This window comes from Conger conger, chromosome 17 (assembly GCF_963514075.1).
Source record: "Conger conger chromosome 17, fConCon1.1, whole genome shotgun sequence".
NCBI lineage: Eukaryota > Metazoa > Chordata > Actinopteri > Anguilliformes > Congridae > Conger > Conger conger.
In genome coordinates this window covers 12,585,678-12,612,561 of record NC_083776.1, presented here as the reverse complement: position 1 = coordinate 12,612,561, position 26,884 = coordinate 12,585,678, and the positions used below count along the sequence as shown (strand labels likewise).

Genomic DNA, 26,884 nt, shown 5'->3' with positions numbered 1-26,884 from the left:
CTGAATAGGTTGCAATTAAAATGTAATTAGTCAATACAGCTCATACTTTGTAAGCTATATTGAAACATAGTAGCTGTGATTTTGTTCCCAAGCGTAATTTCTTGTATTTAAAATTACTACGAATTACTAAGAAGTCGCTCTATAAAGTGTATTGTTAGTGGCACAGATTCCCGCCTCGTCTTTTCACAACTTCGAAACATCCATTAAGGTAAAGCGATGCATTTTCTTGATTGTCTGTTAGGCTGCAGCTCTTTCGTCGATATCTTGGAGGCTTGACTTGTGCTTGCGTCGAATATGCTTCTCGTTGTGGTATCAAGTAAACAGAAATGGAGATGTAAGTTTTCTTCTAGGGTGAGCGGCACCCCGCGGTGTCAGTATGACTGAGTTAGTTTAAATGTCAAAACCAAGCGCTCCACGGCTGCAGGTTGGAGGTATATTTTCGTTATCATGTGAATTGCCCGAATGTAAGAGCTAAGTCTAAGAAGTCCAAAACTAAAATGTAATATCAGTTGTGTTATAAGAATACCAGTATATTTTTTCCAATAGGTATTTTTATGACATATCATTTTATTTGTTTTATTACACTGTTATATTATATTATACACTTTATTCTGTAATGATCCTGCACTTAGAACTTTGGTCTTTGGTGCAGTTGCACCTACAGTGCGGTGCTCTGTGTCTCGTTAGGTTTGAAATGAAGCAATGAATACAAGGTTAAAATGTAGACTTTAATTTGGGGGTATGAAGATACATTTCAGGTGATCCATGTAGAAATTATATTCCATTTTATACATAGTTCCCCAATTTTAGGGGATGAAAAGTAATTGGACAGTTTGGGCCAACATTGGCTCTGGGACGACTTTGGCTTAGGCAGTAAGTCTGGCAGTCAGAGGGTTCAATCCTGCCCTGAGTGTGTCAAAGTTTCCCAAGACACCTAACCCCCAAATGCTCCTGACGAGCTGGTTGGTGCCTTGCATGGCAGCCAATCGCGGTTGGTGTGTGAGTGTGGGTATGAATTGGTGAATGAGAAGCATCAATTGTATAGCGCTTTGGATAAAGGGGTTATATAAATGCCAACCATTTACCATTTACCATGTTTCAAAGATGAGGGGAGGTGCTGGGGTTCCTGGCCAGTTCCTTTTAGCCTCCAGCTTTGCTCTTGCCATCACTCTGATACAATCTTGGTCTCATTTGTTCACAATACCTTTTCCAGAATCTCACACAGAAAGGCTATAGAAAGTAATCAGAGGCATTCAACCACTGTTAAAAACTTCAGTACAGATTAAATGGCTTCCATGTGATTTCACTCTTCAGGGCCACCAATTGGTTTCCAATTGAACAAACACACTGCATAACCTAAAATAATGTTCAGGAGCACAAGGTCATATTTTCACTTATGTCAAGTCTGTGAATTCTCCTTTGAGCAGACAAAATAGCCTCAGAAATGTACAAAGGAAATGAGGTCGGCAATGAGGTATGTCAAATGTTACATTAGCAGGTAAAAACCTGTTTTTTGTTTTTATTAACAGAGTCACAGTAATTCCCATGGAAATGAAAATATTATTTTGTTTTACAGCTTTTATGGCAATTCTGAGGACAATTAAGCAAACATAATTAAACATAATTAAAATTAGTCTAAATTTGAAATGTAGTCATTGTGCAACTTGTTCATCCTAATTGTGCGGTGCTGATTTCTATGACAAATACAGGATGCTCATGGCCCTTCTCTCAGATTTTAGCCAGGAATAATTCTGTTTTGACTGTTGGCCTTATAACCAGGTCATTCCAAACTGCTCAACTAGCGTGGGTGCATTGACACAGAGATCAGAAATTGACTAAGGATCTCTATGAAGATGAATTGTGCTTATTTTCTCCTTTGATCAACCATCCCATGCGCTTCAAAGCTGAGAAACAGGAAATTGTAAAATGGGGTGATGAGAGCAGATGCATTGGTGCTGTGCTTTGGAAAAAAATGTGCAGAGGCCATTTTGGTGAAAGGACAGAGACCAAGGCTTTTTAAAATCACCTGCTGTTCAAAGGCACCTGCAAAATGTAGAACACCAGAACCTCAACTGCAGGCTGACCAGACATCCTCTTTTTAGGATCAAAAATATCCTGGAAGACCTTTGACTCCACAGTAGAGGGCATAGGGTGAGCATCTAAATACATTCTCAAAATATTTTATTATTATTATTATTATGTAAGCTTATATATGAGGAGCCAACCTGCTTTTCAATAATAAATGGCATGTGAAATTGTGGATTGAATTAGATTGGGGGGGTTGGATATTTGACAAAAACTTCAACGAATGGACATCAATGAATGCATTAGTATACAAGATGTTATTATCGTCATTATTGTAATCATCATCATCATCATCATCATCATCATCATCTTCTCAACCTGTCGCTGTCTGTGGAGAGCGCAAGGAGAGGGAGGTTGAGAAAGGATAAAAAGTTTAGTAAGCAAAATGCAGTATTTTACACCTCATGAGACCCATCACATCATTTAGTTTCTATGTGTCCTTTTGGAGTCTCCAAATGTCCTTTTAGGAAAACTTCCTAGACATAGGTAAGAATAAAACAATGCAGAATACTCATTTCTGGTGATATCTGGTGTGTTTCTAACCGCATCAGCCACAGCCAGAATAATCTGTATCTATTCAAAAACAGAAAATCTTTTCAGTAAGAATAAAAGCTTCCTCTTTCACTGAGTTTGGGCTTCTGTAACTTTGCTTTAGCTTTGCTTGAGTGATTATCTCGAAAACAAACCCCAAAGGATTGCCTTTCAGCAGAGACCAGGATTATTCCTGTAGTCAAAAGGAATAGTAAACATTTTATTTGGGGTATGTCATTTTCAAGCATATGTCAAGAAAAGGGGCGATACTTAAGGGGTCCTCCTACTTAACTGTGGTAAAACTAGTTTGGTCAGGGGTGGAGAAGAAGCTTACAGTAGCTGGAAGGCAGTAATGGCAAAATGTACTATTCATTTGAAGAGGAAAATTGTTGAAAACATTTGCACTTTACAGTACAGAATATTTAACGTTGTATAGCTGTCTGTGAGAGTCTCAGGCTGGGGAAAAAATTGGACTTCAAGGACTTCTGCTTAAAATGAATGAGAAAGAACAGAACAAGGGTCAGGAACATGTAGTTTATAAGGAAGCACTTCAGATGAGATGTGTGTTTAACAGACCGCACATGAAATTGGATGACAAAGAAAGAAAGAAATTAAATTTCCTCTCATTTTTAACTTTTTGATTTTTCTAGGTCATATTGATTCTTTGAAACAGGTGAACGACATGTGAACTTAACTTTTAAATAAGACTTTAAAGACACATTACTCCTAATCTTAATGAGCCAGAGTGCTAATGAATAGGTGGTGATCCTGATCCTGTGAAACATTATTCTCTGCAGAAAGAAAATACTTACAGTATTTGCTGACAGTTAAAACTGATCACTGCCCCTTATTATAACTCACAATTAAAATATACATACCTGTCATATACCATATGACCTTTGCTTTGAGCCATAGCAAATTCTAAACACATTTAGTAGAAACCTCAAAGTACTAGGTCTGATATAGCTTTCTGAGCCATTATAAAAACATAATGTAAAACCCCACGCTAACCCAATGACGGAATTTAGCGAGGGCCGAAGGGGGTTTTGCGTGCTTGTCCTTCGGGCGTTGCTGGGAGAACATTAGTAGGGTTATTATTATCCTCCGTCCAAGAACAGAGCACAGTTACGTTTAAGAATATACTGGGTCCGTTGCCACGGGTCGGATATGGATTGACCTGCCCCATATCCCGTTTACGGCTGGCCTGAAACGGATCAGTACAATTCTTAATATTCTCCGCTCTCAAACGGGGCCGTATTGTAAGCTTAGTGGTTACTATAGTTTTACTTGTTTATCTGACTCCATTTAAAATATAATTTAGAAATTTTGGTTTGTAACTTACGCGGACCTCGGGAGTGATTACACTCGACTCATACCTGCGCCACCATTACTCAATATATGCTCCCGGGATTAGCATTATTGCTGAAATCTCAGTTCGGTGGAGAACGCAGAGGCTGAGGGTCCAGCCAACACAATACATGGGAAACTGCTGTGATTGCGAGCCCAGGTCAGCGTAGCATTGTCTGGGCTCCTTAGAGTTAATTTGATAGGAACCAGAGCCGTAACGCCCATGGGTTCCCTTCGCACCAAATTACAAGAGCCGTGCGTCACCGATCTTTTAATGGGCAGAAACTTGACGGCCTCACACCTTAGAACTACCACAGATGTACCAAGCCGCCGATCGGTCGGTCTTTAGCCACCATTTGCCCCTGAGTATTCAGTTGTAATTTAGGCTGAAAAAGGTACAAGATGAATTAGAGTCATGGAGATCACGCAAGTTACAAACAAAATAGTTTATTCGCAGACAGGTAGGTTATTAGCTTTAGAATATCACAGTCCATTACAAAATACACAAATTGGAAATAAGAATTATAGAGTAAATAGTCTTACCCAGCCTGCTTTTGCTACACATATATATAGAGTATGCACAGTGTGGGAAGTCGAATATGATTGGTCTGTCTCCCTTGCTTTTATGCCAAATCATACATTTGAAACCAGGCGGCAGTGCCATAAATCAACCTGGAGGGGTGGTCAAATCTGGAATTTAGACCCCCACCCTTGGCGGTTGTTAAGCAGGGAAAATTAGATGATTACCAAGAGAGGACGTGTAGGTTTTCCCTTGAGTTACTGAAACTATGGTTTATTAAACTCCATTTGGTATGAAATGTATCTCATCCGATTCCTTGATTTTTCACATCTACACCAAACAGATTACCCTTATGTTTTATTATGTTGCAGTTATCATGAAACTTCCCTCCTGATTATCCATTTTACATGCAATTCCTGTTACCATTGCATAAGACTTAATGCAATAATACAAGGATCACATGGGCAATGTTTTCAAGGTTTTACCAGGTTTTATAGTAACCAGGTATGGGGTCACAGGGAGGTCACCAATGTCCTTTTCCCATGACCCAACTGCCCTTGGACCACTCATACATCTTTAACTCCCCAAAAGGTAGTCTAAACAACATTGACCAGAAACCCCAGCTCTCAGGCCCCTCACAAATGGCAGCCCTTCCTGACCTTAACCACTTCGCTACAGGCTACCCCATCATATCTATGAATGCTGTAGTTGGGAGTTTTCATGATAACTGCATTATGCTGTAAATATGTATTTGTGCCTCTCATGGTAATATACCTTTTGGATAAACCTGATTTGGGTGAATGAAAGGAAAGGAGACACAACCCCAGATCGCTTGGTTTCTTCTCCTTATCTCCGAAATCCAGGCCTTAGTTCTTGACCCTAAAAGTGAGTCACCCATCTGTAATTTACAGCCAGCCCCACCAGGCAGTGGTCAGGGGGCTAAAACACATGGCTTCTACAGAGACAGCTTTTGCCCAGTTTCCCCTCGGTTCCTGAATGGTTATGATATCAAAGGTAGACTGTTACAAAAACTAGACCATTACACCAGTCGCACTGAACCAATCAGAATAACACCAAACATTACTATATTCTGACCTGGGATTATCATGAAACATCTAGCCCAAGAAGGCTCCTCTAAGAATCCCTCTCTAGCTCTCCCCCACAGGCATGTGTGCCAAAAGGTGGGGGCTAACAATGTATGCTCCGGGAGGGGGAAGTCAGCAAGCTGACCAGCGCATGAGACCAAATGTTACTTGCTTACAATTACTGGCTTACAATAATCTCTGTTTATTTTTCTTCCTCCCTCCTTTTATCAATGCCCTGCAATGCAATTGTATGCGAGGCCAGCTGCCATGTTAGAAATGTTAGAAATGTAAAAGGTAAAAGTGAACACAACCTATACTTTATGGTATATATATATATTCCACAAAGCTGAAATATTAGCTGAAATATTTGCAAAAACAGATCTTGGGCTGGCTAACAAGACATTTTCCTTTTAAATCCTGAAAGACAAGAGTATTTTTAAGTGGAGGGAATGCTCATTGTTTGTAACTACCCACTAAAGCCAGAATTGCATTGCAATTTCACAGATTTCCATGAACTTTCTATGACTATTGATGAAAGCTGAAATTGCATATTGGCTTAGTGCGCCTGGTGTCTGAGTGATTGTAATTGCCCCTAGCCTAGTGTGCTGGGATTTTTTTTCAAAATGTCTGCCAAACCTATTCACAATTGGGTTGCATGAGGGACTGCTAAGCACCAATGAAAAATAACACCTCAACGAGACACATGTAATGTACTAACAAGCAGCAACTATGTTTTACATTCCCTAAAGCCTAACAATGTTTGATGTTTCCTTTCTGGTTTGTTATTTGGTCTGAAGGAAGTGTGTCAGGAGTAGGGACATTGTGCAAACATTCCATTCTAAAATACAGTATTGTTGATAATACCTTTGAGTGAATGAAGTACGATTTAGTTTACAGGAGCACCGTGATCGTTAAGTCATGAAGCCTGTAACCGAGTTTTTCCTGTTTCCCCGTTGATTAAGTGGTCGAATTATACATCCTCTGATTTCAGGACCTTGGACAGTAATAGACTACCACAGAACAGCGAATGCACTGGGTTGCCACTGCGAGCAAACTGCCCCTCTGTGTTTTACATAAAACTTGGCTCAGTGACTGTCATTGGTAATTCGTATTTGGATGGGATATTAACCACACCACTAATTACAGTGATTGTTCGATGGTTGAAGTAGGAAACTGAGCTGAACGTCGCCACTTGCCAATTGCCATGCCTTCACTGGCCGCCTGAGAGCAGACTTTCGCCAGTATTCAAACGTACAGGCCAAAGAGCCAGCGCTGAAAAGAAATGAAAGGTACTACAGATCGCCAGTCTTGCCAAATACGAGCAGTAGCAGCGTGCTATACACGTGCGCTTTCAAAATGTTCTTGACTTTCTCGGTTCAAATTACTTTTGAGATTTCCCGTCTCATAGGAGAGGGTAGTTAGTACTGAATAGTTTTGGTATTTAAATGCGCATGAAGCAGTATGAGGTATTAATGTAGGCTGCTGCAGTCGTGTTTTATATTTCGTATTCTTCTTCTTACAATTATTTATTTATTTATTTATTTATTTATTTTTAACAAAGCACTGGACTTCAGGATCCCATTAGTTATTTTTACTAGAGCGACTAATCTCAGCCAAGTTCCATATGATGCAACTAGCTATTCAACAACATATACTCACCAAGCACTTTATTAGACTTATTTTTTAGACTGCTGTAGCTATCCACTTAGAGTTATGATGCGTTGTATGTTCAGAGATGCTCTTCTGCGTACCACTATTATAATGTGTGGTTATTTGCGTTACTGTCACCTTCCTGTCAGCTTTGACCAGTCTGACCATTCTCTCCTGACATCTCTCATTAACAAGGCATTTCTGTCTGCAGAACTGCTGCTCACTGGATTTCTTTTAGTTTTTATACCATTCATTGCAGTACTGATGCAACTCTAGAGATTAGTGTGCGTGAAAATCCCAGGAAATGAACAGTTTCTGAGATACTAAAACCACCCTGTCTGCCGCCAACAATCATTCCACGGTCAAAGTCACTTAGATCACATTTTTCCCCATTCTGATGGTTGATGTGAACAGTAACTGAAGCTCCTGATCTGTATATACATGGTTGTATGCATTGCACTGCTGCCACACAATTGGCTGATTAGATAATCGCATGAATAAGTAGGTGAAATAAAGTAAAAATGTTCCTGATAAAGTACTCGTTGAGTGTATACTGTAACAGACCTGCATTCAAATCATATTACTTTTGGAATCTAATACTTTTCTGTGCTAAATACATAGCTTGTTACATATCGATCTTGCCTGGTACATTTGAGGCCACAAAGAGCAGATGGGCGGGGTTCATTTTTGTGATAATTTCATTTGTTCCAATACACCAGTCAAGGAATCAAAAACAAATATGTACTGTAATTCCTAATCATTTATATTCTTCGTTTAGTTTGTTCAGTATTTGATGTTGGTGAACAAATTGAAATTAAATATTTATAGTCGATTTACAAATTTGATATTAGAAATTATGCTGTATAATTCATCATCTCACAGTAATATGCAATTGTTTTTTTTTTTGCATTGATTTACCAACGGCATGGCTACAAATTATAGCTATAGACTACAATTGATACAGATGAATGCACACAATAATATTTAGCCATTAATAAAGATAGGAATTAGCGATTTTTTATTAAACACTGTTGACAATTTGTGAGCTTAGTATTTTGATTGTGGAAAATACAAGTCCCATAAATCACTGGTATCCAGAATATACCATTTCCGGGCTCCATGGAAACATCATTGTAACAAGCTACCCATGTATTTTCATGGGTGGTTTGTCTCCTCAATTGGAAATATGTAAGAACTGGTTTCACGCTTTGGCACGTTGCTTGTAATAATTCGGCTGAAGGTCCAACTCGAAAAGAAGACCGTGGGTTTGTAATAGGATCTGCGTATTTCATTATTGTAAACCGCACAGTTTCGTCTGTGATGGAAAACAAGCGTTGTTTTGCCAACCGTTTCGCTGACTACAAAGGTGCCTTGTGCATCGGGCTAGACAGCGATGCGATAGTGCGCACGGTTATAGCGACAATTGAGAAAATCCTAAAGAAGGTGCCCACTGGTTCGAATGACTGCGACGGGGGGTTGTATGATGGCCCGGCCGGCGTTGCATATATGTTATACTATGTCTCAGAATGCCCTTTGTTTACTCAGCAAAGGGACGTCTACCTGAAAACAGCGAAGCAGATAATAGACGTATCCGTAAGGTATGTTGACGGGGAGCAAGACAAGAACATGCGAGCGGCGTTCCTCCTCGGTGGAGCTGGAATCTACGCCGTGGCTGCGATGGTCTATAAAGCTTTAGGCTTGTCAGACTTCGTGAAGCCCCTCACCAAATTCCGTAAACTGTGGGAGGTGTGCGCGCCGGTCAACTTCCTTGAGTGCGGCTCTGATGAGCTGTTCGTGGGTAGATCCGGCTACCTGTGCGCAGCCCAGGTGCTGAAACAGAAACTAGAAATTGAGGTAAGACAGCTTAAAGGGGGGTAGAAATGCACATATTTAATGGATAAGGTGACAGAAGTTTATAGGGCATTGCCTTAAGGCATTGAATTCACACGACGCAACATTTGAAATTATTGTCATTTAATTATTTGTATTTGCGCAGGCCCTCGTTAGAAGGATTTACACAATCTGACATTTTACTCAGTATCAATTGATACAGGTGGATATGCAACTCAGGCTCAGTAGGCTACCGTATTGAAGGGGCAGTGTTCTGACTGGTAATCGAACGACAACTACAACCTTTGGGTCATTTCTGGGTTAAAATACAAATAATAATGCTATGGTTTTTAAATCAATCTTTTTTTTATTGACTGAATTGAAAATTGATCCCAACCATGACATCCCAACCTATGCTATCACGTCGTCGTCGCCTAGCCACAGCGGCCAGGGGACACATTCCTGGTTATTTTTGTTGACAAATTAGCACTGACTAGAATTAGACTATTTGGGAAATGACGCTGATAACGTATTGAACGGCTACTGTAAAAACAATATTGTAGATATCACACCAGGACTTCTGGTGATGTTGATTAGCGGTAGACAACACTGGAATAACTCAAAATGTCTAAAACGCTTATCGCGCTCAACAACTGCAACGAGACCTGGCGTACTTAAGCAATGAGCTAGAAACCCCAAAGTTTGTCCAAGCTAAATATGAGTACTAGGAGTGTGCAAAGGTTGAGAAAAGTATTTTTAAAAACGCTTCATATGCTCGTTGAGCGTGGTTTTTCCTGCTTAATTTGATGCTTATCAGGGCTTACTCTGCCCAAACAACGAGCTAGAATTGATATGGGAAAACAGCGATGACGAGTATATAAAATTCATTTTTTTTAAAGTAAGTTCATCGTCCTTTTGTATAATCGTACTAAGCTTCATTTCTGTAAAATGTGGGATTTATAACTTTTTGTTGGGGTATCTTAAGCCTAACCAAAAACCAGTGCATAACGAGCAATAATGGATTCCCTTTTCTCATTCCTTTTGCACGCTGTTATCATGCTAAGCTATGTATTTTCAAATGCTGGTGGTCCTAATTCATTGTTAAGATACGTTAAACAGTTTTTTATGCGCATGAAGCATGAGGGATTCTTTTTTTATTTTAGGTTTTAAGCACTGTGCTATCTATGTGTATTGCACGCACTTACAGAGGTGCAAAATGGATATCAATTTTGCGTGATGCATTTTGCTTTTAATAAATGCGTCGTGAAACTTTACTCCGTGAATATTTGCATCTTTTACATTACCCTTCTCTGGTATTCCTTACAGATATTGAGTCCGGATCAGATAAAGGCCATTTGCCAGGCTATTATTGATTCTGGTAAGCAGTATGCAAGAAAGAAAAGGAAAGCCTTTCCCCTTATGTACTCGTACTACGGCACGGAATATTTGGGTGAGCAATAAAACATGTTTTTTTGTATTTTAAAGATGACGGCTAAACATTATTGATATTCTTAATAACGTTGTTCCACGTTTAGCCAAAAAGCTTGAATGACTTGAAATGCGCACGTTATTGAGAAAAACACAGTTATTGCCTCTAATGACATCACAGTCACACCGAGTTGTTCATTCCCTTTTTAAATCTAACCTTACTCTCCCCTGATAGCACCGGATGGAGAAGTCTGTCAGGGGAAGATTTAACATTCTCACCAACACAAAGGTCCTTGTAAGCAAAGTGATATGTTTGCATGTAAACGGCAACATTAACAATGGAGATAAATTGCACTGACTGCTGGACGACGTGGTGTCAACAGAACATGCAACAATTCAATTCATGATTTATTTTTTAAATACAATTTCAACTGAAATTGCATGCGATTATAAAACCGATCCTATGTATGCCTTGCCATCGCATTTCAGTACCACAGACAGTTCTTCTATAGGCTGTTCTGTTCACAATACTGAAAAGCAATGATTTAAACATATCATGACAAATGCCTCGTTTTTAAGCAAACGCATGTATCCTCCTAAACTTCAGATGCTCCAAACGTGTTTGTAAATTATTTTGTTGTTTATATATACGTATATGGCATTGCTCTTTAAGTAGTGGACTGTCGATGTGGTTTAAACTTGAATTTGAAGTTTTGGATGATTGACCACTGAGAATTAACAGAGCCTATTCCATAAAGCAGGATTACTGGGTTAGCTGGGTAACTACACTGAGTAAAACCTGGAACAGGGTTTAGTCTATGTTCCAGAATTGGCCGGAGTCTGGGTTTTACTCAGTGCAGTTATCCAGATAATTCAGTGGAACAGGCCCCTGATTTAATATATTGGACAATCGGTTAATTACTGCAATTTGTCCTATCAAAATGGATACATACTAGCCTACTACTACTAAGACTACTACTATACTACCACGACTGCTAATAACATCAGCATGCGTTGAAGTGCAATTGACGTAATGAGGCACACGTTTTTGCATGTTTTCCTGGTGCTCACTGGCTTTATTGCGGAACTGGCAGTACTACATTGTTTTGTACATCCGTTTCTGAGGAGGGGACCACTCTGCTGCCGGTTGACGTAAAGCATGTGCGTTTGACGTAACTGTACGGATCAGATGTGCTAAGTCTTCGCACTGAATGTGAATATGCGGTACTGTTAATTACTTTCATAAATGACACTAAATGAAAACTAACATGGGTAAAACATAATTGGAAAAATAATATAGTGCACTCTTAGCGTATCTGATCCCTAATGTAAAAAGACAAATAAACCGTTAGTCTTTTTCAGTTTGGTTGCATATTCTTGGCCCTAGTTCACAAAATCTTTATCAGGAAGCAAATGTCATAGTCAGTTAAAAGTATAAAATACACTCACTGAGCACTTTATTTGTCTATTTTATTTTATTACTTTTTGGTATTCTGCTGCTGTAGCCTATCCACTTTGAGTTATGATGCGTTGCGTGTTCAGATATGCTTTTCTCCATACCACTGTTGTAATGTGTGGTTACTGTCACTTTCCTGTCAGCTTTGACCAGTCTGGCCCTTCTTCTTTGACCTCTCTCATTAACAAGGCATTTTTACCCACAGAACTGCTGCTCACTGGATGTTTCTTGTTTTTCGCACAATTCTCTAAAAACTCTAGAGACTAGTGTGCGTGAAAATCCCAGGAGATGAGCAGTTTCTGAGATATTGCCCAGTCTGGCAACCAACCATTCCACAGTCAAAGTTACTTAGATCACATTTCTTCCCCATTCTGATGCTTGGTCTGAAAAACAGCTGAACCTCTTGACTATGTTTGCATGCTTTTATGCATTTAGTTGCTGCATCATGATTGGCTGATTAGATACAGTATTTGCATTAACAAGTTGATGTACTGGCGGCACGGATGGTGCAGTGGGTAGCACTGCCGCCTCACAGCAAGGAGGTCCTGGGTTCGAATCCCCGTCGCCCGGGGCCTCTCTGTGCGGAGTTTGCATGTTCTCCCCGTGTCTGCGTGGGTTTCCTCCGGGAACTCCGGTTTCCTCCCACAGTCCAAAGACATGCAGGTTAGGCAGATTGGAGAGTCTAAATTGCCCATAGGTATGAGTGTGTGAGTGAATGGTGTGTGTGCCCTGTGATGGACTGGCGACCTGTCCAGGGTGTATTCCTGCCTTTCGCCCAATGTATGCTGGGATAGGCTCCAGCCCCCCTGCGACCCTGTTCAGGATAAGCGGGTTAAGATAATGGATGGATGGATGGAAGTTGATGTACTGCTATACCTAATATAGTGCTCACTGAGTGTATAATGAAAACGTAAAGACTGCAAAAGTTTTCAAATCGTATTGTTTTACCTTTGTATTTCAATAAATGTTTTGTGAACACTGCCTGATACATAAGGATTGAGAGCTATGTTGTCAGTGCTTCTGCAAGTTTCTCTCTTTGTCTCTCTGTCGCTCTCTCTGTCTCTCTCTCTTTGTGTGTGTGTGTGCTCACTCTTGGTATCATGTGTGTGCCTGTGCATGTATGGTTGCGGGTGTGCATGTATGTATGTGTGTTTGAAATGTGTGTATGCACATGCGTGTGTATGCGTGGGTGTGCGTGTGTAACGGCTTGGGCGCGTGTCCGCACACTTGCGTCAGCGCGTTGGTGTTCCCCACACAGGCGCTGCCCACGGCCTCTCCTCCATCCTGCAGATGCTGCTCTCCTCCCAGGAGCTGCTCTCATCGAGCGAGAGGGAACTGGTGTGGCAGAGCGTGGACTTCCTGATGAACCAGGAGCAGAACTGCAACTGGCCTGCTGAGCTGGGTGCCGTGATCGAGAGGGAGAAGGAGCTGGTGCACTGGTGCCACGGAGCTCCTGGTAAACAGGCCTGTCGCACAGTGGCCTATATTTATAAAACATTCTCTGACAGGGCTATCGCAACAGTGGCCCATATTTATAAAACACCTCTGACAGGGCTATTGCACAGTGGCCCATATTCATAAAACATCTCCGAGGAGGGGCTCTGATCTGGGGTCAGTTTTGCTTCGGAGCTCATAACATATTGATGGGGGAAATCTGATCCTAGATCAGCACCTATTCAGAGATGCTTTATTAATATAGGCCAGTGTCTCTAATCATTGACTTGCAACAGGGACACTCTACCGTGTGAGCAGAATAGTCTAGAATAGCATATACTGAAACTGAAAAGAACATAATATATTGTTGTCTTGTGGGATTTAGTAAAATACATTAGGTGTAGCAGACACTGAAGGCTTAATAATAATAAACAACAGTATTACTTCTGAGTCTTACATGCGCCTTTGTGCATGCATACACAACATATTACTCATTGGTATATGCTTGCATTCCATTTTGTGTCAAATATAAACAGTCACCAGAATATCTAACCATGTTGCACACAAACCTTTTGTGGTTGGAAACAGTAGTTCTGTTTCTGCAGGTTACATATGACTTATTGACACCATGACACCATGGGCGCACAAATGTAAACTCAAGGCACAAAAACAAAATAAGCAAAAAGAGATTCATTCAGATCACAAATTACCTGAATGAGTTTTGCTGTGGCCAGTGCAGAGTTATACATATCTTTGTGTTGCTGATTATTCAGCTGTGTCAGATACTCAGTCTCATGTTTTTCCCATTACAACTTCGGTGTCCCTATCTCTGAAACTGAAGTAAATCAAATTTGACACATCTTGTAAATATTCATGAAGGGGTCTGGCCAAGTAACACACTGTGGCAATGGACATTCTGTACGGTCATATTGCCCTAGAAACTGCCGTCACCAATCAGATGTCAGGCATATGAACGGGCATGTCTTAAACCTTCCTGTGGTTGCTTCCGGAGCAGGATTGCATACCAATATTCCAAGCTTTGGCTCTTACAGCCAGATTGGCTGAGTTGTCTCTAAATTCAAACAACTAGTGGGACTAAAAAGCCAGCAGACAACTCATTTAGTAAAACATACAATTACAGTTCTAATTGCAAGATGGACCCATTGCTCTGTTTAAATTACAGTATTTATGTTTCCAAAGTGATTATGGCATTGCAGGCATTTGATTACATTTTGCTGTGCAACAGCATGGCTTTAACAGACACAATTCTGGAACCATCAGTGGTGGACGCTGATGCATTGGAGCTGACTAAATGAAAATGAGTTGAGTCGTTTGCACTGCCTTTGTCATTGCCAGGGGTGGCCTACCTGTTTGCCAAGGCCTACCTGATCAACAAGCGGCCGCAGTACCTGGACACCTGCATACGCAGCGGGGAGCTGGTGTGGCAGAAGGGCCTTCTGAAGAAAGGGCCGGGAATCTGCCACGGGGTGGCAGGAAGTGCCTATGTCTTCCTGCTCCTGTACCGCCTCACCGGAAGCTCCAAGTACATCTACCGTGCGCAGAGGTAAAGTTCGCTTCTGACTTCATATTTCCGCTTTGCAGTTTCTGCTGCTCCCAGCAACGCCTTACCACCTACCCCCACAGCCACCACCAACACCACTCTCACCCACACGCCACACCTACCCCCACAGTGACCAACAACACCACTCTCACCCACACTCCACACCTACCCCCACAGTGACCAGCAACACCACTCTCACCCACACTCCACATCTACCCCCACAGCCACCAACAACACCTCTATCACTCACACTCCACACCTAGCCCCACAGTCACCACCAACACCACTCTCACCCACACTCCACACCAACCCCCACAGCCACCAACAACACCTCTATCACTCACACTCCACACCTACCCCCACAGTGACCAACAACACCACTCTCACCCACACTCCACATCTACCCCCACAGCCACCACCAACACCACTCTCACACACACACCCATTACATTACATTACATTATTAGCATTTGGCAGACGCTCTTATCCAGAGTGATGTACAGTTGATAAGACTAAGCAGGAGACAATCCTCCCCTGGAGCAATGCAGGGTTAAGGGTCTTGCTCAATGGCCCAACGGCTGTGCGGATCTTATTTTGGCTACACCGGGATTAGAACCACCAACCTTGCGGGTCCCAGTCATTTACCTTAACCACTATGCTACAGGCTGCCCAAGCCACCCCCCAGCACCCACATTCCTCCACGCCACCTCATATTGCCATTACACCCGCCCCTGTCTCCAAACAGCAGCACCCGAAATGCATCCAACATCCTACTCACCCATCAGCACCACCACACTGTTCCCATATCACCCCCTCATACCACACCTTGCATGAGTCACCGGTGCCTTGCGTTTGCAGGTTCGCGGAGTTCCTGTTCTGCGACGAGTTCAAGGCAGGTTCCTGCTCTGTGAACAACATCTACAGCCTGTTCGAAGGTCTCTCAGGCACTGTGTGCTTCTTGGTGGATCTTCTCCAGCCTGACAAGTCTGAGTTTCCTCTGTTTAACGTCTTTGTGTAGACATTCACAAGGCAGAAAACAAAACCGTGACCGCCAGGCAAGACCCAAGCTGCTGTTAGATTGGGGGTGCACAACGCGGGGGCAGCTTCAGGACTTCATGCCAACCTCCACTTTTAAGCACTTAATTGGCCCTAGCTGTATGTCTCCCTGGTGAAACAGGTTGCTGTGATAACATGTAGTAGTGAGCCAGCATTGGATACGCAGCTGTTTAACCAGAATATTAGCAGAACAAATAGCAGCATACATGCTAGCCCTCCAGGACTAGAGTTATGCGCCCCCACATTAGATTGACAGTGAGTGTTTCGAAGCTGATGTTTTTGTCGCGTTTCACTGTTCACTGTGGCTGTTGTAGCTTGAGTTGGGTAGAAAAGGTTAATGGGATGTTTAGATTGTAAAGTGACTGTGGTCATTTTTGGCAGTCAGCAAAAGAAATGTATGTACTTTCTGGTGATGTATATTGTGAAGAAGTGTCTCTTCTGTGACTTCTGCTCTATTGACTTCATGCATTTCCTGCAGCAATGATCCCCTATACACAGTGTCACCTTATCTTGTAAGGCAATACCTCCAATTATACACGTGATCATTATTTAGTGCTGACCCAGTAAGTAAGCTTGTTAACTAAATCCCATTTTCTCCCAATTTGGTAGGCAATTCCAATTAGCCTATTCCAATTACACGTTAGCTGGGGATATACCGCCTATGACCCCGTCCGCCAGCGGCCCAGGAAGATCTCACGATCCAGAGAACGACACACCTTGTCCAAGCCACATCGTCTCAACGATGCTGATTTTCAGCAGTACCAGCTCGATGCCTCTACCCTTTAACAGGGTGAAATCTCATGGGTGTGCTTGTGTTTTTGGGCATGCTTAGGCTTGTCCAGATTGATGAACACTCTTATTCACAGCATAATAGGCACAGCTCCAGTGTACAAGGCACTGTGGAGGACATTCATTGCCCATCATCAGTTCACAGAACAGAGCCAAGGCCTCACTGACAAAAGCATCTGGATGGTGACGCTGGTTCGTGACATTAGACTCAACACAAGTGGGGTTGCGCTAATCAAATTGTAGATTAATTACACGTTTTCTGAAAAAGTGGGAGTGAACAGCTTATTTCGTGCTAGATAAAATAGGGCCTGGATTCAGTGCAAACATGCACCATCTAATTGGCAAATCAGTGATACATTCATCATCTCGGCTTGTAATCAAGCCGTTTTGTGATTGGTTTTGATTGCTCATTGAACTTGGTGTGATCTGTACATTAATTTTAGCGTTGAGGGCCTCGTGGTTCTCTGCCATGTATGTCTCAACCCTGCGTGTGATTAGGTTCACTTAAACATCTCTCTCTGACTGGTGAAGGTAGGTGAATGTCCTCATTCTGCTCAAGGAGAAAAGTTACATATTTATATTTCATATGCATTTTGTCATTAAATCCTAGAATGACAGCTATACAGATAAATGCATCACAATTCCATATACAGTCAGTGAGCACTTTATTAGGTATTTATTTATTCAGTGTATTTCTTTGACTTATCGGTCTTCTACTGCTGTAGTCTATCCACTTAAGACGCTTGACACTTCATCAGAGATGCTCTTCTGCATACCACTGTTGTAATGTGTGGTTATTTGCGTAACTGTCACCTTCCTGTCAGCTTTGACCAGTCTGGCCCTTCTCCTCTGACCTCTCACATTAACAAGGCATTTTTGCCCACAGAACTGTTGCTCTATGGATGTTTTTAGTTTTTCGCACCATTCTCTGCTAAATCTAGAGACTGACTCAAGAGATCAGCAGTTTCTGAGATATTCAAACAACCCTGTTCGAACCAACATGGTCAAAGCCATTAAGATTACATTTCTTCCCCATTCTGACATTAGGTCTGAAAAACTGCTCAACCTCTTGACCATGTTTGCATACTTTTATGCATTTAGTTGCTGACACATGATTGGCTGATTAAATATTTGCATTAACAAGCTGGTGTACAGGTCTACCTAATTAAGTGCTCAGTGAGTAAACACAGTAAAACACAGCGCTTCACCGTGCATACAGTAAACCTACTTTTAGACTTGTAGTGTTATACTACTTTATACTTCCAGATTTTGAAGGGTTTTCCAAATTAAAAACTTAATTTGACAATACTGGTAGGTGTAATTTGGTTATTGTTATCAAGTTATAATTTTCTGGATAGATTTGTGTCCGATTGTTATGTTTGTAATAATGATGGTGTCAGAAATTATTTTCCTTTGTTTTTTTGCTTTTTGTATTTGTGTGTGCATCAAAAGTTATGTGTCTAAAAATGTTTCTGTCTTTGTGTAATTAAATGCTGTTTCTAGAATAAATCGAATATACATTTAATAAATCCTACAGATATTCCACTTTGGTTCATTTCAAAATAAATGTTTCCTTAAGTTAGTGGGGGTTTCCCCAAGGAGCGTGAAAAAAGTAATCCTTTGAAATTTTGTATCTAATACACTCACTGAGCACTTTATTAGGAACATTTTTACTTTATGACACCTACTTATTTGTGCGATTATCTAATCATTCAATTGCGTGGCAGCAGTGCAATGCATACAAACATGTAGATACAAGTCAGGAGCTTCAGTTCATATCAATCATCAGAATGGGGAAAAAATGAGATTTAAGTGACTTTGACCGTGGAATGATTGTTGGTGGCAGACAGGGTGGTTTGAGTATCTCAGAAACGGCTGATCTCCAGGAATTTTCACACACACCAGTCACTAGAGTTTGTAAAGAATGGTGCAAAAAATGTTTTTTTTTAATCCAGTGAGCAGCAGTTCTGCAGACAGAAATGGCTTGTTAATGAGAGACGTCAGAGGAGAATGGCCAGACTGGTCAAAGCTTACAGGAAGGTGACAGCAACGCAAATAACCATACATTACAACCGTGGTATGCAGGAGAGCATCTCTGAACATACAATGCATCATAACTCTAAGTGGATAGGCTTCAGCAGTAGAAGTAAGAAGAAAAAAAAAAGTCTAATAAATACCTAATAAAGTGCTCGGTGAGTGTATGTTGCATTTTGTCAAGGATATTTGACATATTTACTCATTTAAATGCTTGCAGGCTTTACGAATGTCTCAGAGTGTGGCTTCACGAGTGTGCATCTGTATTAAGGACCAATAAGTCATTATTTAAAGTTATTCAAACAAATGTAAACACAGTATGAATCGATGTTGAGAGGTCTCTAAACAAAAGCTCGTTGCTCCACTCTGCGCCACCTAGGGAGTCTTTGTGACACTACATGCGGTCTAAAAGCAGCCAGCCAGACTGCTAAGCAAAGAAACACAAAATTTGGGCAGGGTGTATTGCATCTTCTGGGGGCTGTCCCTCGCTTGTTGGGAGATGGAAGTCCCGTTTGACGCGAGGAAGAAGCTTCTTCGAATGGTGTGTGAGAATGAAACTTCCCATTTCGATTTTTGTGTCGGTCTCACTATTCACCGCCGAGACGACTGCAGCTCTGTACCTAAGCTTCACCTACAGCTCCACGAGTGACCGGATCTACCGGGTGTTAACGCTCCTCTTCACTCTCCTGTCGTCTGTACTGGTGCAGCTGACACTGAGCTTTATACATAGGGACCTCCAAAAAGACAGACCCTTCGTGCTACTGCTTCACATTCTGCAGCTCGGACCTATTGTGAGGTGAGCTGCGCTTGAGGAAAAACAATCTTATTGGGCATTCGTTTCCTCAGGAGATTAAAAACTGTTAGGCTGTACCCCTTGATTTGTAATGCACGTTCGTAGAAGGCTACGCGTTGCTTTTATGTAGGCTAGTGAATGGGGATTTGTTTCAATTGCATTCAAGCGAGGTTCTCCCAATTGATCATTTATAGTTTACGATAGAAATGAGAGCGCGTGATTTCTATCGATATGGCTTTCCACATACTTCAGAAAGGTTGAAGGTCTTTGAACTTTCTGTGCCCAGCCCCCTTCAGCTTAAATTGTTTAAAGGGAAACTTCACTTTCTATCGTATTATTTGTGTTTTATTGTATGGTTTTCGGCTATTACGACCTGTTGGCTTTACAATTGCAACATGGTCACGTTGAATTATATAGTGTATTTATTCTGAGGACTAAACGCTCGGCTACGCCACAGGTGTGGATTTGAAGATACTTATAGTGAAATTTTAATAAGGTTAATTCTGTCTCATTTTAGTCCATATAGAACTGCAAATGCAGCTGGCAACAAAATTGATGTAACCAGCTGAATGATCAAATTCATAAAAAAACAAAAAACATTTCCTGTGTTTTAGGTGTAGCTGCCATCATAACTGGTTCCGATGCAAAACAATTTAATTTGCATGCAGCCTTGCAAGTTCCAATGCTAATGAAGTTCATTAACATGCATCAAGAACTTGTGCCCGGTTGTATTCGTGCTCCCCATTAGCAAGCTGTGTTCGCCTGACCTAAAACCAGGCGTCTGCTTCATACTGACAAAATAATGTTATTGTATTTATATGCCTGTGATCTATGTAAAAATTAGTAGCGGGAGAAATGACTAAAAAAACTTTAAAGAAGGTGAAAATGGTAGAAATGAAAAGTTTGATGTTTTCTTTCTTCATTTCTCATTCATATTAATTTAGTATAATTTATTTTCCTCCATTTAAATTTCTTGTCCTCTAGTCAGCCACAAACTAACTGGTAATAAAACATTATTTGGAACTAAGAAAGGGAGAAGAATGTCCTCACATGCGGATGGTAAATTAAATCTCATTCTGGGATGACATTTTGAGTGGGCTTGTTACATGCACACTAGCTATTGACGAGCTTAAGCTAGATCACGGTTTTGGATTTCTCCATATAATGCCTCTCATTATGCAGTTGGCAAAATTCATGTTCAGCTTTTGTTTTGGAAACATGAATTGATCTTGTCTCTTTCGGACTGTGAGTTATGAAAGAGATCTGTACAGACTACACAAATGTATTATGGCGGTATAGTGAAAGAGAGTGGTGTAGTTTTTGTCATTGTTGTCCCAAAGTTAAGAGTTGGATTCCTGTAGCAGGCATTCTTTCAATACTTTGAGGGTGATTACATGTTCACACTTCTAAGTAGCTTTAGATAATTTGGATAATTCTGAATCATTATCACAAGGATGTGTGTGAATGCAGTATGCTGATGGCTCATCCTGGTGAAGTTTACATGATTCAGCGCCGTGACGTAACACACAAGGCCTGCCAACAGTCCTGTATTGACAAAGCTGTCACATTTGTTTCATTGCCTGATATTTGGCCCCAAGCTGAAACACTCCGCTTACCCTACTCCCCTTCTACTTGCCAACGCCCCACCCCCCCTCCACCCCACCACTGCACTTTATGTCCCTGCTCTCCCATAATCTGGAAAAGGAATGTTGGAATCCTGGCAAAATGGCAATAGAATCCTTACATAATTACCCAAGGCATCACGGAGGGAAGGAGGTTTGTGGGAAGGAAGGAGGGAAGAACAGAGTTTGTTAGGACTTCTCCTGGTCGATCAGCAGTGTGTGGTTTGCCTGTGTGGACTGCATATTTGTGAAACATGCTGAACTCCCCCAAGGCCTTATATGGCCCCCCCAGCAAATGCTTATATTGAACTGAGCTCAGTTCCCAAGTAGCACTTCATGCTACAATGTGAGATTTCACAGAAGTGTGCCTTGTAGTAGTAACAGGAGAATGATGTGTCATGAAAACAAAACCTGGGAGTGACACATTGATTTTAGCCAATTCATTTACACAACATCTGGATTGGTTCTAGTGAGTGATTGACAACTAATTTTACCTCCAACCATTATGGGTGGCATGGAACCCCATTAATTGATTCCACATTCCCTGGGTCATCTAGTGGATCAAAGGCTATTGGATGAATATTTTTGGAGGATGTGCTTGTTTGTGTAGTCACGCTGAATGCTATAATTATTCCATTGACGTACATGAACAATGATACCGTTTGGTGCAGTAAAAGTAGACAACAACAGCAACATATTATCAATTACCATCAAATTTTAATATTTATCACAATGGAAGAAGCACAGATTTACCTTTAGTTGGAAGCACCTGGGATATCTTGGCATAGTATTGTGACAATAGTGTTAAATGCAGAAAAATAACGAAACTGTTTTTCTTTCCGTTGGTAAAATGCAGGCACATTAAATCGTAATATGGCTGCTACTGTCACGTTTTCTCTTTACTTGCTTCCTGCCTGACTGAGACCGTTGCTACTGTAAACACAGTTATATAAATGCATTATTCTTGGTACACAATGCATCGAATGCTTCTATTGCCGAACAGAACTGACTGGGGCTATAAATAACAGCCCCCTCCCCCCTCCCCCCTCTCATCCCTAGTGCCGTCGGCTCAGTTGGGGAAAGTAGCCCCTAATCTGGGAGACTTGCGTTGCCATGCACACCGAAGGAATGAGCGGACTGGTGTGAATCTTTCTGACTGGAAGAAACTGGACCTGGCCTGGGGCACAGCGCGCTCAGGCAGGGAGATCTCTGCCCACCCTAAATTATCTCCTTCAGTTGGGCCATCTGTTCCCCGCCCTGCAGGCATACACTGTTGGTGTAGAAATGCACACTCCTTACCCGGATTCAGTCGCAAGACAAGCAGGCCTTTACGGTATTTTCCAGCCAATATTTACAATTTTCCAGCCAATTTCATTCCATGGGTGTTGTTTTCTGTGGTCGTGCCTCAAAGAAAAATAACAGGCTTATCAGAGAATAGGCAAATGGTAACTTGGATCATCATTAGCCTGTGAGAGCTGGTCAGCACATTTTGTATATTACAGTCTGTAGCTTTTGGCTAAGAAATTTTGTAAATACTTTCAGAACAAGTGGTGATATTCACACAGTTAACCTATTAAAGTTAGACTAGAAGTTAGACGGTTGGAACTATAACCACTGAACACACATGTATCCTCTTCCGTCTTCTGCTGGTTGAGCAGCTGGTTGGTAGGTAGAACTTCTCCAAAAACAACGTCTCTTGTTTTTGCTATTTTTTCCCTGCACGTGTATTTCAAATACACATGACACGTCATGTAAATAAGATGGCTGCTTTGGAGTTGCTGTAATTTCTTCACTTTGAAGGAGATAGGCTTCAAGTCTTTATGCTAAGCTAACACGTTTTGCTAACATGAAATTGAGCCAGTGAATGCACAAAAATGAAATCAAGTCTGAAAAAATGTGTTTTCCTTTAGAAGAGGGACACGGTTCATGGTTGGGTTGTCCCATCTTACGTATGGAAACTTGTGTCTTTGATTGATACACAGACGCTTACATCAAACCTCAGGTCTACTTTGACTGAAATACCCCTTCCAGTTGTGTATGCCTATGTATGTGCAGGTGGATTTGAATGAAGAGGTCATTCAACCAATCAAATCACATTTCTATTTCTAACAAGTACAGAAAAATGTATTGCATCAGTGTGCAAATGAATAAAAGACTTCCACGTCAGACTGGAAATCTCGCAGCGCTTGCCTTGACGTAAACAGAGAGAAGTGACATGTCTGATGTGAGACTAGTCTGCTTCTAGGCTCAGTTCCCAGTTCTTGTGTCACCTGTGCTGCTTAAGAACCTTCCTGTGAATTGTGTGCTACAGTAAATGGATGTCAACACATGCTGGTGCAAAAGCAAAAAGAAAAAAAAACTAAGCTCACCAGTGGTATTAAATTCTCTGTTCACTGATTACATTACATCAAAACAATTTATTTTGTGGCCAGTGTGACAGAAAAATAAGGAGTTGCTTACCCATACATGGGAAAAAGCCCTGAAGCTGAAAACCACACATTTCATAACTCAGTCTGGGTTCTGTTGGAAATAAAGCTTTGCTGCTAAACAGTTTGCTGCTCTCAATTAACAAGAAGTGCACCAAAGCACTGAACCCAAATTAATACTTGAAAAATAATTGCTGAACTCTTAAATACAGCATTTGCTAACTAAAGTGCAAATTGACCAATTTACAACAATTATTTTATTATTTATGGTAAAATGGTAAATGGTTGGCATTTATATAGCGCCTTTATCCAAAGCGCTGTACAATTGATGCTTCTCATTCACCCATTTATACACACACTCACACACCGACGGCGATTGGCTGCCATGCAAGGCGCCGACCAGCTTGTCAGGAGCATTTGGGGGTTAGGTGTCTTGCTCAGGGACAATTCGACACAGCCTGGGCGGGGGATCGAACCGGCAACCCTCCGACTGCCAGACGACTGCTCTTACTGCCTGAGGCATGTCACCCATTATATTGTTTAACCAGAGGCTAGAAGAGTCTGAAGGCTTTCTAGGCATGGCAAGCAGGTTTGTTGATACTGCTTGCCGTTGCAGATGCGCGGAGGCCTTCTACATCTACGGGAGCCTGGGGAAGGTGGAGGAGCCCTACGTCAGCATCCTCCGCAAGAAGCGGCTGCCCCGGAGCGGGGAGGCTTCTGAGGAGGTGGAGGAGCAGGTGGGCCGGGCGGAGAGGAAGATCATGACTCACCACGCCGCCTTCGCCCGCGCCTCAGTGGTCCAGGCCTTCATGGGCTCCGCCCCCCAGCTCACCCTACAGGCCTACATCAGCCTGCTGCACAGCGCTGTGCCAATCAGGAGAGGTAGGGCGGGGCCTGGGGCCGGGCCTGGGGAGTTGGGATTAGGGTTAGGGGGCGTGGGATTGGTTTAGAATGGAATAGGTGGAAATGGTTAAAGATAAATCCATTGTTAACAAGATGTTAACATTGTCTTGGCGTCTCAAATGTGTGATTATGTGTTATCATTATATGTTGATTATTTTTTGGTTCATGTGAACCTCTTGTAGTTGCCTGGAATACCTTTGCATTGAAAGGGTATGCAGTTAAAGATATGTAAATATGTATGCCTTCCCATGCCCATCCGTATAAGTGTCAGTCCACTCCTCATGGGACCGTTTCTCCGCAGGGACGATGATGGTCATATCGATGCTCTCCGTGGTCTACGGCGCCCTGCGCTGCAACATCCTGGCCATCAAGATCAAGTACGACGACTATGAGGTGAAGATCCGGCCCGCCGCCTTCCTCTGCATCCTCCTGTGGCGCAGCCTGGAGATCTCCACGCGGGTGGCGGTTCTGGTCCTGGCCGGCTCCGCCCTGCAGCTCTGGGTCCTGCCCGCGGTGCTGCTGGACCTGCTGCTGTCCTCCCTCCACCCCTGGGCCCAGTTCTGGTGGAGCGGGGCTCAGCTCCCCCGGGACGTGGAGAGAAGGCTGGAGCATTCGGGCACCACGGTGGCCCTGTGCCTCCTGACGGTGCTGTACGGAGCCGTCAGCGTCTTCTGCTGGCCCGCCACGGAGCTCCACCTCGCCCACACCGACGTGGTCCGCCGGCAGGAGAACTGGCGCCACCCCGCCACATACTACGCGCTGCACTTTGCCGAAAACGTGGCGCTCGTCCTGCTGTGGTTCTTCTTCCAGAGGGACTTCCACCAGCCCCTCCTCGCTGCACTCCTGGGCCTGCAGTTGCTGCTGGGGTACCTGGCCAGCCTCTGCTTCATGCTGGTGCTCTACCGATTCTGCCACCCCTGCAGGAAGCTCTATCTGCCCCAGGGCTCGTGCGAGCTGCCTGGTAATCCCTAAACTATCAGACCCCCCGCACTGTGTACCTCTTCAGCCGAGGCACTTCTGTGGGAACCACGGAAATGTATAGCTTGGATTAGGCTTGGCATTTTCTGTTCAATGTTTTTTCACTGTCACTGTTTGTGCCAGTTATTGTTACAATACTGTGATGTGTCAATTGTCATTTGTAATTTATTATTGAATGTTATTTCTAATGATTAAACATCCTCACACAACTGAGGGTCAAATGTTTGTATTGAAGATCTCCAGATTTAGATCCAGAGTCTTGTACATTGTGTTACATTTTACTCATTTCCTCTCTGCAATATCCAGCTGTCATTTACATGTCAGTTCTCTAAAAAAAAGGATCACTTTTGGAGTGAAATTTTATTTCAAAATATTTATTTTTACAGGAATGATGGCAATAGTACCATATGTGCTCATATAAAAGGGGGACTTGTATTGATTAATAATTTGAACACAAAGGCCTTTCATGCGGGGTTCAACGCTTCTGTTTTTCTATATTCTATATTTTCTGGCAAAATACTTTGTGGTAAATGGATGGCACTGTGGTTTTAACTTTATGATAAAGCATACGCTATGGGCAACATTGCCCTGTTTAACGAGGGCAGATTGCCTCTGAATGCTGTTCTGTTTTTACGTCCTCACAACTAATTTGGAGTTGGGCTTTCTGTTTGCCTTTCCTTTGTCACTTAACGCACATTTAAATTAATCCTTTAGCATTCCTGATTCCATGCAATGCTAATGAGCTGAAACCTGCCCCACTATTTTACTCGTGTCTGTTTTGCAGTGAACAACCTCCTCATCATTTGTCTTTCTGTAGTGCAGGTCTAGTGTACTGTATTGTGTACCGTTTGAAGGGTCCAAACTATTACCTTGTCTGATAATGAGGAAACTCGGTCAGAAAAAGTTTTTTTTATATATTTTTTTTATATATAGATATCTTATGCAAATGTTTTGACCATTAAAATGGTGTCTCTTTAAATTATTTTATTGTGTATTTGAATTCATTACATGATTTACACATTTATAATTAGAGTGTGTGTATGAAGCCTTTAATTGTATTACTCTTCTGTCTCTAGTATCCAAAGAAAAACATGCCACCTTTACAATATCTGCTGCCACAGTTCAGACTTCTCCTGAGTTTAACAGCTTCAGTTAAATTCAGCTTGGACTCAATTCAAGTAAAGTGTACAAATATGCTCAGAGTTGCATACTGAATGTAGCTTCCTCATTTGTCAAAGTGCTATTGAAGTGTGGCAGTGTTGCATAATGTTTAGGGAACTGGAATTCTCCTACATATGGAGGCTATTTTTTTTTTTTTTTACACCCGTTTAAATGCGTTTTCTTGTTTTCTTCTGC

The 26,884-nt window shown here is 42.0% G+C and overlaps 1 protein-coding gene across 2 annotated transcripts; it reads left to right on the top strand.

Moving 5' to 3' along the window:
• Nucleotides 1-8,416: 8,416 nt before the first annotated feature.
• Nucleotides 8,417-26,510, top strand: LOC133116383 (lanC-like protein 3). Of its 2 annotated transcripts, XM_061225862.1 has the most exons (6): nucleotides 8,417-9,072; nucleotides 10,375-10,498; nucleotides 13,191-13,388; nucleotides 14,723-14,930; nucleotides 24,264-24,529; nucleotides 24,852-26,510. In XM_061225862.1, the coding sequence occupies exons 1-6, from the start codon at nucleotides 8,539-8,541 to the stop codon at nucleotides 25,520-25,522; spliced, it is 2,001 nt and encodes a 666-aa protein (XP_061081846.1). In that variant the 5' UTR covers nucleotides 8,417-8,538; the 3' UTR covers nucleotides 25,523-26,510. The 2 variants fall into 2 exon arrangements, with proteins under 2 accessions (XP_061081846.1, XP_061081847.1); XM_061225863.1 differs by lacking the exons at nucleotides 24,264-24,529; nucleotides 24,852-26,510 and adding an exon at nucleotides 15,786-18,301.
• The last annotated feature ends 374 nt before the right edge of the window (nucleotides 26,511-26,884 follow it).

Bases quoted from the DNA above. Each gene is read 5' to 3' on its own strand.
- LOC133116383 (XM_061225862.1), top strand. From the start codon at position 8,539: ATGGAAAACAAGCGTTGTTTTGCCAACCGTTTCGCTGACTACAAAGGT. The intron at 9,073-10,374 runs GTAAGACAGCTT...TATTCCTTACAG, and splicing joins AACAGAAACTAGAAATTGAG to ATATTGAGTCCGGATCAGAT. The intron at 24,530-24,851 runs GTAGGGCGGGGC...GTTTCTCCGCAG, and splicing joins CGCTGTGCCAATCAGGAGAG to GGACGATGATGGTCATATCG.